The 14,399-nt window shown below is 39.0% G+C and overlaps 1 protein-coding gene and 1 long non-coding RNA gene across 9 annotated transcripts in view; one reads left to right on the forward strand and one right to left on the reverse strand.

The window, feature by feature from the left end:
- Window positions 1-4,047: 4,047 nt before the first annotated feature.
- LOC120301320 lies at window positions 4,048-7,599 on the reverse strand. The gene is made up of 3 exons (XR_005554860.1): window positions 7,462-7,599; window positions 6,744-6,842; window positions 4,048-6,356 (listed from the first exon to the last, which is right to left on the reverse strand). It is a non-coding gene; the product is annotated as an uncharacterized LOC120301320 (long non-coding RNA).
- Window positions 7,247-14,399, forward strand: part of TANC1 (tetratricopeptide repeat, ankyrin repeat and coiled-coil containing 1) — a 185,063-nt gene continuing 177,910 nt past the window's right edge. For 3 of the 8 annotated variants that reach the window (XM_039328409.1, XM_039328415.1, XM_039328413.1), the window contains exon 1: window positions 7,247-7,568. Coding sequence is in view for 2 of the 8 variants with exons in the window: in XM_039328407.1 (XP_039184341.1) it covers window positions 8,195-8,277 (83 nt within the window). In the remaining 6 variants the exon portion in view is untranslated. Of the gene's footprint in view, window positions 7,710-7,741; window positions 8,278-14,399 lie in introns of those variants that run through there. The other 5 variants (XM_039328411.1, XM_039328414.1, XM_039328416.1 and 2 more) reach the window with 4 other exon arrangements.

Consider the following 14,399-nt stretch of genomic DNA (forward strand, 5'->3'; position numbering starts at 1 on the left):
ATTAAGACTTTGTGAGAGGCAGTGGTGGCTGAGAGTTTAGAAAGACATTGGTATTTGATGCAGCAAAACTATAGAGACTAAGAAAGATCACCTTTACAGAAATATATAGGAACCATTATCTAGGCAAAGGGCTGAAGTATTTTTAAAGTCCAGAATGACATTTGACATTGGCTCAGGAAGATGCCTCCAGAATTAATTGAAGTATAAGAAGGAAAGTCAGCCTTGCAAGATTATGTTATTCTAGATCAGGGGTGTCAAACTGCCGGCCCATGGGCCTGATGCATCATAGCAAAACCACACCCACCCAATTGCCAGCAATGGCAAAAAAAGTCGGGATATGTCACAACACGTCACATGACATTGTGAGTTTGACACTCCTGTTCTCGATAATTTTAGGCAGTTTTAGGCAACCTGTAGAGTTTATTTCTTGGTCTGTTTTACCTAGTACAGCTGATTAAAAGCCTACCAAAATATACTTTTACTTTAGGTGTAGAAACATAATTCAAAACTGCCTCCTCTTAAACAATTCAAAATGGTCTTCTGTCAAACAAATACAGGTGAAAAGGACCAGAGACTTTATGCTCTTGGTCTAAACATTCTTTAATTATCTGCAAGGCAGAAGAATGAAATGACACCATCATCATAGGTAAAAAGAAAAGGAACTTGAGGTTTGCAAAACTTCTGCAAAATATATCCTTGTTTTTGTATTTGGTGCTTCTGGTCGCTAATTTTTTTAGTTCTTTGTAAAAGACCAAACAGAGACCGTGGGAAGCTTCTGTGCAAACATGTTCCAAGAAGCAGCTGTATCTCATGAAAGCTCTATTGTTCTAAACTATATGCTGGGCTCTCTATTTATACCCTTAAAAAACCTTTTAGGGTCAGCTGCTTGTGCTAAAACAAAATTGATAATTATTAGCCATCAACTGTAAGCACTGTGACCATTGCTTCTTATCCTGGAACAGTTACATTTTGGTGCCTATGTGCTGCACAAAATGAGTTCCTTTGAATAGCCTTCTTCTAATTGCGGTAGTCTGAACAAAGGAACGCAACCAAAAGAGCAACTACATTTTGTAACTAGAAACCATAGTAGAAAGTAGCCAAAATAAATGGCTAGGAACAAATATGTTATAGCAGGAGGGAAAGTTTCTGAACTCCCAAAGCTTGGACCAGCCTTTTGCTGCTGTCATTCCTAGCTCAGATTATGTTGGTTGATAACTTGAACAGATTTCTCAATACTTTCAATTTTTGCAAGGGGAAATTTGAGAAACTGAAAGCAGACACAGCTCCTATTTTAAAAAAAAAAACTCAGAAAGCTGTTTGGCTCAGACAAATTATCTGAATATCAGAGCAAGAGGAGAAGTCTTAAGTGGAAGAACAGCTGTGAATTTGGCTCCTTCTAGGAGGAAGCTCCTGAAGATGATAATATTCTGTTTCTTTCTTTCCGTATCATTAGACATAGTACCCTAAAAAGCATAATATTCCAGATTCCAAACCATTCTGTTGAGATTCTGTTTCTTTTACATTTAAGTATTCCAGATCATATTATTATGCATGGGATTACCACATCTGCTTAACAAAGATCGAAATGATAAATAGCAGCAAAGAGATGCAGAAAACTACAATGGGATGGGATTGTTGTTTTTTGCTATTTAGTGGTTGTCTGAATTTCTGCAGAGCAGATTTGATAATCCAATTTGTGTACTATTAAAGGAATTTAATAAATCAGAAATGTCTTGTCTGTAAGAAGTTTCCTACAGGATTTCCAAAAATGTGCAATGATACTAAAACCATGGTTTAACTATTGTTTCTTGAAAATGTATTTAGCTGGCTGCATTCATATATTCATGCTGAGTTCATTAGCATTCATTAAGAATTATAAATTATACTTGTGAATTCAGATGATACACTAAAGCCGGTTAGTGAGACTGGTTACCTTTTTCTTCAATCAGCTACACTTGAGGATTACAGAAACCAGTTTGCTACCTATGACAAACCATAGATACCCATTCTAGTTTTTGTAAACTCTAAATGGCAGCCCCTTGAGATTCAGACCAGATAAGTCTAGGTCTTCAATTAAAATGCTGCACGAGACTGAGGGAGTACCATGCCAATTAGGCAAACATAGCTTAAGCCAAAAGAACCAACCATGTAATGGGTTAGTGCAGACATGTCAAACTCGCGACGTCACATGACGTCGTGCAACGTATCAGAGCTTTTTCCCCATTGCCAGCAATGGGGTGGGCGCGGTTTCGTGATGTGTCTGGCCTGTAGGCCGGCAGTTTGACACCCCTGGGTTAATAGGATGTGTAACAGTCTTGATCCCACTGGCAGAAGAAGAATTGTCTTCAGGATGGCATCTTAAATCAATGTATCCCCATTTCTTGAGCTCACACTTAAAACCATGTCTTATCTCAGGGTTATGCTGATAACCATTCCCTGATTACGTGAACAAGACATTCCAAAGTATTTCAGCCACACCTTCTGGGACTTCACTACTTAATGGGCATTAAATTCTTCCAGAGATAACAGTTCTTTTATTTACCTCATCTGTCAACACAGGATGAAAGGGAGACAGACAGGAGTTTCTAATCTTGTCTCTTGCAAGTCATTTCAACCTGAATAACTCTTGGAATATGTACCCAAACCAGATGGCAAAGTTTGTCCAAGTCAGATGATTCTATAAACTGGGGAGGGGGGATTTTCCCCAAGGTTATGGGCCCATGGAGTTCTGTCGACAGTGGGAGGGGGTGGAACCAGTTGACCAAGGATAGAATTTGCATCATTACAAGTATGGCTGTGGTTTCTCTTTGCACCTATTCTTTTACTTTTTTTTTTAAAGAAAACTGGTATATGTTCTGTACACAACATGGGTGTAATTCCTGTGGAGCATTTAAGAGTGGGAGGAATGGTTCCCACATCCAGAAGTGAAATTATAAAGAGATTCTAAGTTTGAAATCTGGGGACTTCAATCCCAACCAATTAGATTAAACAATCACGTTATTATGTTCTGCCTACAACACAGGAATCTCCCTAGTCTGGCAACCTAGTCCTGGGAGCAAATAGATAAATCTCCAAGGAAGTTAAATGTGTGTATGTCTGGGTCAAACCTAGCTCTTTTGTGGTTATGCAGCGACTCCAGGCTAGTTCCACATTTGGTCCTTCCTCCCTGCCACCTGGCTGGGTGCTTCCCAACATAACCATCCCCAATAACTTTTTTCTATAGCTGTATTTAAGAATTAAAGGAGGCTGATATTTATCAGACTATACATTCGTTCTCTATGCTTTACATAGAGAACCTATTTAAGTTCAAACATATTAATTTTATTTATATATATTTATTTATTTATTAAATTTGTTTGCTACCCATCTCACTATGGGTTAACTTTTAAGTATGATTTGTTGACTAAGCTAGTTTGCCAGGTTTAAACATGGTACTAATCAATCAACCACTATTTATAAATCAAAATGGCTTGGTCCCCATGTTGTGAAACACTAAAAGAAAGCAAATGATACTATGGGATGTAATGATTTGTAAATCATGAATGTGAGAAATTTGTTTAAGAAAATGGTAAAACTCCTTGCTCTAAAGATGTGGACAGCAATATAGTTCAGGCTAAGAGCAAAGTAATCATAGAGATTATTTTACTACATGATTAAAAGCTTTCAGGATTTTTGAAATAGCTTCATCCCCCATCCTTTCTAGTAAAGTTTTTAAAGAATTCAACTGATCATTATTCTGGTATTCTTGTGGAAGGAAAATTGATATAATTCCAAATAAGGAAAGATTTTCAACTGATTCTATTCACAAAATATAATTGACAAAGTATCAGACTGATATTATCCTGTATATTCCAATATTAAAAGACCCTCTAGAACAGTGGTTCTCAACCTGTGGGTTGGGACCCCATTTGGGGTCGAATGACCATTTCATGGGGGTCACCAAACCATGCTGTCCGCCATTTTTTTCCCTTTTCCCTAGCTGTCCTACTCCCTCTTATTGGTGGCCACACCCACTTGGGGGTCACCACAACATGGGGAACTGTATTATGGGGTCACAGCATTAGAAAGGTTGAGAATCACTGCTCTAGAAACTATAAATGTTGGGAGATAAAAGACATCAGGGTAATGATACACAGATAAGTAAGATGTCTGCAGCTAGACTGATATAAAGCAGTAATTTCTTACAACAGAGCTAATTGTGAGTTCTCTACAAAGAAAACTAAAAGGGTTGCTTTCAACTTTATAGGTCACACTAAATTGTGATGGAGACAGTAAACTCAGAAATTTTTTTTTGATCTTATGCAGCAAATTAAATCAATACAATTATAAAGCACCAACCGATCAAGATTGTACTGTCACTAAAAATTCAGCTGTTATTGATATAGTTACTTATAAGTAATTCTTATTAAATAACAGTTCTGAATAAATATCTAATTGCATTTTTACAGATATATATGCAGAATAATAAAATTATTGGATCAAAATGTTAAATAGCTACGTTTGTGAAACCGCCCCCTCAATACTTCTATTATAAAGATGGTGGGTTCATTTTAAGGTTGCCATCTTTCAAAAGTCTTAGGCTATTTGAAATAAGTTACATACTGGTAGTCCTTGACTTACAAATGTAATGGAGCCTACCCATTATAGCCATAAGTTGTGATGATTGTAAAATGGGTCATCATGTGACTTTTTTTATGACAGTCATAAAGCAGCCACCATGGTCATTAAGTAAATCCATGATTTTGCTGAAAACTGGAAGTAACTGCCAATTTTTGACAAAACCTTGGTAAAAGGTGATCATGTGATTGCAGGATGTTAAACAGCTATAAATGCAGCTAGGATACTGGGTCCTGAAGTTCGGTCATATGACCACTGGGGGAGGCAACCATTCAGACCCCTGAATCTGGATCGTAAATAGCCGCCTGGTAGGTCCGTTATAACTTCAAATGTTTGCTGTGCAATTGTAAGTCGAGGACTACTCGTAATCAGGTACAAATATAGGTAGTCCTCATTTAATGACAATTGGGACAAGCGAATTCATTGTTAAGCAAAGCAGTTGCTAAATGAAACTGCAACTGTAGTTACAATCTTACTTCAGCCTTCCTTTGCTTTATAGACCTGCAAAAGTTGTAAATGCATGGCTTGATCACAATTACTTTTTCATCAGCGTCATAATGGCAAACAGTGAAGCATTATTTATTTACTGAATTCATACCCCACCACAACTCCAAATAATTATGAATTTATTTCTTCTAGAAATCAACCATGAGGTGGTCAACTATATAAATTTTAAAAATAAAATATTTGATTTTCTGTAAAAGATTTTAAGGATTTTTTTTTTAAAAAAAAATCAGGGTTGAACAACTCTGCTCTCACCTTAATTTGGTAAAGAGGAGGGAATTGTGAGGCATAGGAGAAAGATGGAGAGAGAAAAAAAGTTGGAAGAGTTAACAATAGATTGAGCAAGAGAAAGGAAAGCTCTCTGAAAGTGATCAGTTTAGACCTCTGGCACAGAGGAGTAAAAATGACAGATAGGAAAAAGCCCTTTCTACAAATGATAAGTTTAGGCCTTTGGCTGACAGAAGGCAGTGGAAGACTGGATTCAAGCCATAATGCAGTTTATTTGGGTTTGACTCATATCCTTCAGCTGACAGAAAACTTTTTATGTACATGAAATCTGCTGTCCCCATTACAGATCTGGCTGTTTCAGATTAGCACAGTCCCCTTAATCTCTAGTTAGACAATTTTATAGGCCTTGTTGCTACTCTTGGAAGAAGTGGGAAGAGGAGGGGAAATGGTGTTTTAACTACAGAATGAGAAATCATAAGAAGGCAATGTTATGTGGGAGCAGGGGAAGAGGCATACAGGATATGCTTGCACTATGCTTAGGTGCAAATGGGGAAAACCTGCTAAATTAAAAAGGGGGGAGGGAAGTAGTTCTCTGTATTTGGTTCTGCCTTTTTGCTGCTTCTGCTGTACAGTCCTCGATTTATGACTACAAATGGAACAAGAATTTGTTGTTAAGCAAGGCAATTGTTAAGTGAATCATATGGTCATTAAGTGAATCCAGTTCTCCCACCCCCGACTTTGCTTTTGGAATCTAGTTGGAAAGGTTGCAAATGATAATCACGTGGACCCAAGTGCTCCAACTGTTGTAAATACATGCCTGTTGCCAAGGGCCTGAATTCTGATCACGATTGTGAGGTTACTGTGATGGTCCTAAGTTGAGGACCAGTTGTAAATAACTTTTTTCAGTTTCACTGTAACTTCAAACAGTCATTAAATGAATGGTTGTAAGTTCAGGACAACTTGTACTCCACGGACTTATTCTTGTGTACCCCACCAGAAAGATGGTCCTGAAAAAGAGGAAAAACAAATCAAATCTGTTTGAAAGGGTTTTTTTTTTAAGTGTCTCTTTTCTTTTTTAAAAAAGGAAATTATTACAGCAGAGATATAGTAAGAATTCAGCCAGATTTATTTACCAAATATTTGAAAAGTATTTTTACTCAAAGGACAAGATATATGAGTCACCTGAAGGCAGGTAAAAACTATAAAGGTGTTCTTTTTTTTTTAACGACAACTTTTGAAGATACTGCCTTCATCAAAAAGGGGACACTTAATCTCAGTCCTCTAAAACACCTTTTCTTCATTTTTTAATCCCAACGCTTACCCCTCAGGTGAAAAACCTGTGTCTCTTGGAACCACAACAATGAACTCCAAGTGCACACAATGGCAGAGCTTACATTGTGTGGAAGCCGGTCGCAACACGCAGGTCTTACATACTTCACAGATACCAGAGAGCGCGCAGCAATCCCCTCCCCACGGGCTGCTTTCTTTGAACCCTGCCAGCAAAAGGACAACCCCACAGATCAGGCAAACAACGCGCAGTAGAAGACAGATGTCAGTTGCATTTTTTCCCCTTTCGACCGACTGACTCTACATCGCTTCCTCCCCCCCCCTTTGAATGTCATGCCCCGGCCTCCCCCCACCCTGACTTCCAGTTCGCCTTGTTGATCCTGGGAGGGAGAGAGGGAGGCGGGAATGCCAAAGGCCGGGGCTCTAAACCCGGCCTGCAATCCTGCTGAGCCCCTTCCTGCTAATTGGTCCCAGATAGTTGTGCTTTTTACCAAGCAATAGGAACTTTGGCCGCCCGGGGTGGGGGGAGGGTAAAGTGCGGGCAGGAACCGAGGAGGAAAAAAAAATGGGGTTGCCGCGGTGAGTTGGCCGCGCCCAGGGGGGGGGGGTGAGGGTTGGCTTAAGCTGCGGAGTCTCAGCCCAGCCTTGCCCGGCCCTGCCGCCCAAATCAGACGGGTGGAGGAGAAGGGGAAGACGCGAGACATCCATTGCAACCTGGAAACTCCTTCCCTTCCCCCAGCACGAGACTGGCTGCCCAGGGAAAGGCGGCCTGAGGGAGAAACGCGGAAGGCGGGGACTGGGGCTGCTGGCTTCCAATGAGCTCACCCGCTTTGCTTTGCCTTGCTTGCCCGGCGCTACTGGAGGAGTCTCGGTCGAGAGACGCTCCGAGAGACCCTGAAACGCCTTAGAGGCGCTGGACGGCCAGCCAGGCGGTAAGTGCCCGCTCGCGCAACGGCGACGACGACAGCAGCAGCAGCAGCAGGGCGCTTCCTCAGCCCTCACTTTGCACCGCTAGGCATCCGCCCTGACTCCCCCGCCTCGGCGTTTACAGCCTTTCCTATACAGAAATAGAGGTAAACATATCTATTAAATGGAAGCAAAGCGAGCCGAAGTTTCTGGCTGGAGCAAATGTGTGCGTATGTTTGCGGCAAAGATTCGGCTTCCTGCTTTCCGCGGCGGTGAACCGCGCATTCGGGGGTGCTGTCTGTAGGTTGCAAAAACGCGGACGACCACGAGGCGGCAGAAAGCATTGGCGTTTTCTGCCCCACTTGGCTCACTTCTCGTGGTCCTCGGGATTTTCGCAGCCGGATCGGGTAGCCCTGGGAGAGGTGGAAGCCCAGGTGAGGGTGGAGCTGGGAAAAAGCTGCTCTAAAGCTGCGCGTATCGGATTCCATTGTGGGCACCGGAGGCTGGCATGGACGACGAGGTTTTCCAGGGCCTAGAGGCGGTGCGGCTACAGGCAAACGATCTTGATCTTTACCTCACCGGCACGAGAGGCAATCCAAATTCGTTCACATTGCACTCAGGAATTTGAGGAACAAGAGGGGATCTTGCCCTGATGATGAGCATAGACCTGGTAACTTGGTTTTGTGGAGTAGCCAGTCTTCTAAAACAGGCTGCGTGGTACATACTGACAAGAAGGTCAGTGGTTAAAGGGTTCTTCTTGGGTGGCGTGTGTGATCAATTGTCAAAGATGAGAGAATCGCTTCACAGGTGGCAATTTTTCTACATGGCTGGAGGAAAGCTACAACTTTAGTTGAGCATGATAGAAGCCTGCATGCATTTATGGGAAAATAGACGAGGATTACTTGTTCAAGCTGTGTTGTATTTATGGATGTGATTTTTCTAGGCTTGTTTAGGAGGATCATGAAGCAGCACAGTTGTAAGAGAAGTTGGCAGCAAGGTAGCCAGGGTCCCTTCAAATTTATGCATTTCTCTTAGAATAAAGAACCTAAGGCCTAGGAGGCAGCGTGTTTTTCATGTCATCACTGAGTAATCTTCAGTACTGTACTTCCAATCCACTTGATATTAGAAAACAAAAAGTTTAGCATTAAAAAGTTATTTTTCAGGTTCAATATTGATCACAGGAGTATGCTCCGAATGTTCTGTTTGGAAATAGGATGTAGGGCAGAGAGGGAAGGTAGTTAATACTGTATATTGATCATCTTGGAAAATTAGGCTTAAGGAAGATTGAAGCACTTGGTATTATGATTTTTAAAAAAGGAAGGCTAAGCTTATAGTGGTGTTTCCAAATGGAAATGTTTCAAATAGGCTTTTGTATGAAAAGAGGCTTTTGTATGAAAAGGTGAAATAATATTTTTGGCAGAGAAGTCAGAAGCACATTTTATTTTTTTTTCCTCAGTTAAGTGTGCTTATTGCGTATCTAACCTACAAATGGTGATGTCTCTGTGAAAAAAAATTCAAGATTAAATGTTGTTTTGCAACATAGAAAACTTATTTTGTATTGGCCTTTATCAAGTAAATGTCATCTGTAATTAGAAGTAGAAAGATACAGAATCAGGTGGCATGTTTCTGCCTTGGTTGATTTGTCTTTTAACAATTAAAAAATGGATGTAACAGAGTTGCCCAATGATGGTAAGGGAAAAGAAAGGGAATAATCTATTCAAAAGGAAAGGTGACCAAGTAGTTCTGTTCTCAAACTAAGATCTGTGGATTTAGTCCAGATTTAATGTATAATTTACTTCAGTGTACGGTAAGTTTTATGTAAAATCTTCCTTTTCTGTGTATAGCTGAACAGTCTATTTGCTTAAACAAGTTGAGTCAAGCATGATTTTAAGGCTGTGTTAATATATTGTGCTAAGACAGAATGTGGTTTGTTTGGTTTTGGCTTATGTTAGTACCGGCATTATCTATTGTAAATCATGTCTTAGGACATGCTGTTAGAACCTAGCCATTTGTTTCCACTAAACATTTGTTTAGTATAATATATGAATTCCTTTTAATCCAATTCTTGTTCCACAAATATCACTGGCATTGTCTACTCTACGGTATCTTCTTTGCAGCAGTTGAGCTGGGCACTCTGGGGTATGATTCCAATCCACTGAAGAGAGAGCAGTAATGAAGCAAACAAAATAGTATTTAATAAACTGGCTTCATTTTTATGTTTTACATTGTCAGGTTTTCACTGAACGCTGTTCTTTATTATTTGTGTATTGATATGAGATTGTCTCTAGCGTGTACTGGGAATTTTTGTAATTACCATTTTTTTAAACATACAGTACAAGCTGGTTCTTTCACTCAGAATGCCTAAACCACTTAGCCCATGGGTGTCAAACTTGGCACGTCACGTGACATGTCATAATGTATTGTGACTTTTTCTGCATTGCTGGAACCGTGATGGGTGCGGCCTCCGCATGATGCAACTGGCCCATGTGCCAGCAGTTTGACACCCCTGACTTAGCCACAAATCTGGTCATGGCTGTTGTCAGAGTTGGCTCAAGGGTTACCATTTTAGGAACATGGAGTATCGTTCTGTCCATTTCCTCCAATTGGATCTCAAACTGATGAGCACTTCTGATGGAAAAGCACTGACAAGGCTTTATTACATCAATACCTCCTTTTCCCCATTGGCTAGTAGGCAGTAGAGATCATGGGTATAGTTCACTATCAGGACTTGGAAGATATTGCCTTGATATTCTATGTGTTTTTGAGTAGGACTTGAACTGTATCTTACAGATGATTGGATTTTCAAGTTTTCATAACATAATTGACTAGGAGAGGATAGTTGACTCACAGTTGCTTTTGGCCCAATAAGTACTTGAACAGGCTGTCCACACCTCCCTTCTCCAGTTGCTTTAAGTGTATTAAGTGAATTACGTTGCTGTCTTTATATATTAAATTGTGACTTGTTTAATGATAGAACAATAAACCAGAATTGTTTTGCATTCATGCCACTTGCTAAGCCATGATTTACAAACTGCAGTGACTTGGTTCACAAAATAGGGTCAGTCACAAAAAAGCAGAGAATATTATAGCTGAATATATTGTGTCACAATAACCATTGTCTCCTAATGCAGAGGTCCCCAACCTTTTGAGCACCAGGGACCGGTTCCGTGGAGAGAGGTTTTTCTGCAGACCGGAGGGGGCCTGGTTTCATGTACTGCCTGCATCCCGCAGATGGGGCTTTGCTTGTTTGTGCGGAACGATTTCTGGATTTTCATAACACATTGTTCCACATATTGGCCAAACACATTCTGTTCTTGCCTGTTGAGTGTTCTCAATCTCTGCCAAACAGAGTTGACAGTGCTAAACTAGATAGAACAGGGGTCCTCAACCTTGGCAACTTTAAGACTTGTGGATTCAACTCTCAGAATTCCTTTGCTGGCTGAGGAATTCTGGGAGTTGAAGTCCACAAGTCTTAAAGTTGCCAAGGCTGGAGACCCCTGAGATAGACCAATGCCTGACATGGTATCAGGAAGGATTCTGTGACAGCAAATAAACACCATGAACTAATCCTGGTAATTTTCATCATTTATGGTTACATAGTTTGAATCTTTTAAAATATTTTGTATACAGTTCAGAGCTAATCCACCTCTAGAAATTCATATGATCACCAAATTGTTCATGGGAGACTATTGAGGAAGAAATAGTTTATCAAAAGCTACCTGATTAGCAGTAAGTTGGAGATTCTGTTTATACTTTAGCTCTTAAGACTAGCTGTCAGTACAGAAACTGTTGTTGTGGGTGCAGTGACTATTAATACTTATTATGGAATGTTTCCCTAGATAACACTGAAGTTTTGTTGGTGATACTCATTGTACTTTCTTAATACCGTTCTGTCATATGTAGTTATGACTCTATTGGCTTCTGTTGTATATGGCTAGCAGTGGACACTAGTGATACTGCCTGATATTAAAAGTATCTAACAGTAGGGTATCCAAAGTACCAAGATTAATAAAAATGGAAAAGATGGATAACTAAATCTTAATTTTCAAGAATTGAGATTTTAAAAATTACTCTGTATGTGGTGTCTAAATCTGGTTCTCTTTAAACAGGGTTGAGCACCTTGAAGATACACTTAACTGAAGTGCTAAAGGTGGGATATTACAACAAAGTTTACAGCTACTATATTTGGGCTCCAGATTCTGAGGTACAGTTTGATGGTAGCAGAGAGTACAAGTATGTGTTATATATGATGCCATCTTGTGATCATTTGGATTTTGCAGCTCAGATATGATAGCGGGCAGAGCTGTGTTGTGTTCATGAGCAGCTCAGGGATCTTTTTCCCCCTCTTTCTGAGAACCAGGGCAGGTGTGGTTTGTTTATTAAAGAATACTAAGTCTACTTTAAAGTTCACATTTCGGCTTTTAGATTTTTTTTTGTGGGGGGGGGTTGCCTCAAAATGCAAAGAAACAATAGTGTTTAGATGGAGTTATTCCACTTTAAAATAGTAGAAGCCAAGGTAACTGATGTCAACTTCTCTGTGACTTATCAACTGCTATAATCCATTTTGAAGAAATTTGAAAGACAAATGTTGAACTCACCATTTAACTAGGTTTTTAGAAGCTTAACTTGAAACATTCCCAAATGATTGCTAGTTAAAATTTATGTTGGATACTGATATAAAATCTCTACATCTTATAAAACTAATTAGATTGTAATGATACTGAGGAGTCATGCAATTTCCTTGGTACTGGTTTAGTGTCAATTGTGGTTTATTTGGAAAACAAATTATGGGTTAAGAAGATGTGTGAATCCCAGTGATGGTTTAATATATAAATCAATTTTTTGCCCAAGCCATAGCATCTCAATTAAAATCTAAATGATCAACCCTTTAGTTCTAAGCTCTATTGAATTAAAATAAATCGTGGCAACAACAAAAGTAACCCATAAATAATATATTTGGGATGAAGGTTTTCTGCTTGGGGAAAACATACTACTTTACTAATGTGTTTGTTAAAATTTCTTTCTAATAGTATGGTTCTTTTGTAACTTCAAAAGAAGTTACCATTGCTTTAATTGTGTTTGTTATAGTGTTTGCATGCGCATACCCAAACAGTGGTGCTTAAAGATTTTTGAACCCTTTTGAATTTTCAATATTTCTGCACAGATATGATCTAAAACATTATCTGTTCTGCATAAGTCCTAAGAATAGATAAAGATAATCCAATTAAACAAATGAGACCAAAACACACACACACACACACACACACATGTACAAACATACAGACAAAACCACTGTGTGCTTTATTTAGCTGGTCCATTAAAAAAAAATTAGGGGTAGACAGTGAATTATCAGCTGCTTGCAGAATTTGTCAGCTATAAACTTTGGTCTGTGGCCTTAAAGAGAAATCCTAGCATAATATCCAACTTGCATTACGAAAGGAAATGAAGGCAATATCTTACATCCTTCAGAATTTCCTTTTAAGAGCTGATTTTATTTGTGTGCGTGTGTTTTGGGATACAAAACTACTATGAGACTTCCTAGTTTTTGAGGAGCGTTAATGAGAAATTTGATGTTATGGTATTTATTTAAATCTGTTATGAGAGAGCAAATGATTAAATGTGAAAATTGGACTTGATGTGCAGGACATGTTTATGATAGGGTAGAAGGAGCTTTACAGTATAAAGTACCAGTTGTTCTGCTTTCTTGGTTTAGTTAACCACTGGAATGTCCAAATGATGATAAATTAGGTCTACTACAGAGCCAAAGCATACTTGGTTTTTTTCCAGAATTGCTTGCTTCCCATCGCTGCCTCTTTCTGCCTTTAACTGTTTTATACAATCGATGCCATGGCAGTTCTGAATTGGAGGGACATCATTTTAAAGTCAGCTGTGGAATCTGTACTAAAGTGTATGTGTTTAAGGAAAAATGCTATCTAGGGAAGTTTCCCTTGAATGATATATGCAAGCCACTTTCTAGTTAAGCCAAGTATATTAATATTTAAAACTAGGTTGTGAAAATTATTTCATGTTTTCAAGACTTAGAACTTTAAAAAGCCTTTGAAAACTTTCCAAACTCAAAGTGGATCAATGGAGGTATAAAAATAGGGTCTAATCTATATTTTAAAAAGATGGTATCATCCTAGAAATAACCATATAGAAAATCTGAAACCAAATAATCATATACATACCTTGGGAAATGTCCATTATTATGATTATGAGAAGTTTGTATATTACAGGGAGCAATACATTCTCTTGTCATCTGTGGAAAAAACTTGCTTGTAGGAATTCTTTATTCCTTTCATTGCCAGGGAATACAACAGTTCTTTTGACCTGTATTGTTCCTATGGCAGGTAATTGATTTATCAGCATATACAGTCATAGATCCCTCATCCCAACTCACAGCTGCATTATTTTTACTTTGTGGGAGTGAATGGCATGTACTTACCAACTTGTTTATACTATAGTGCTGATTTTGTGCAATTTTAATGACTAATCCTGGCCAAAATGACATCATCACTTGTAGGAGAAGACACTATAAACATATTTAGAAGAACTCTGCAAAGTTTCAGAAGTGCAAAGAAACCTATTACTGAAATCTTTCCTTCCCAAACACTCAAATGAAAACTGACCCTGTTCAGTGGTCCTGAATGATTTGTATGGGGTAGGAAAAGAGGATGGAACTGGATATTGGGGGGGGGGACTTGAATAAGAGCTCTTCCCTTTGCAGCATTTATTTATAAAATAAATGGATCCCAATTGGTTTATAATAGAAGAACACAATAGCATCAGCATTACAATTACAAACTTAAAAGTGGAAAAAATTAAGACTTCCAGCCTTATCCATGCTAGTTTACCCT

The sequence above is a fragment of the Crotalus tigris genome, unplaced genomic scaffold, assembly GCF_016545835.1.
Source record: "Crotalus tigris isolate CLP2741 ecotype Arizona unplaced genomic scaffold, ASM1654583v1 scf7180000024376.1991246, whole genome shotgun sequence".
NCBI classification, from domain to species: domain Eukaryota; kingdom Metazoa; phylum Chordata; class Lepidosauria; order Squamata; family Viperidae; genus Crotalus; species Crotalus tigris.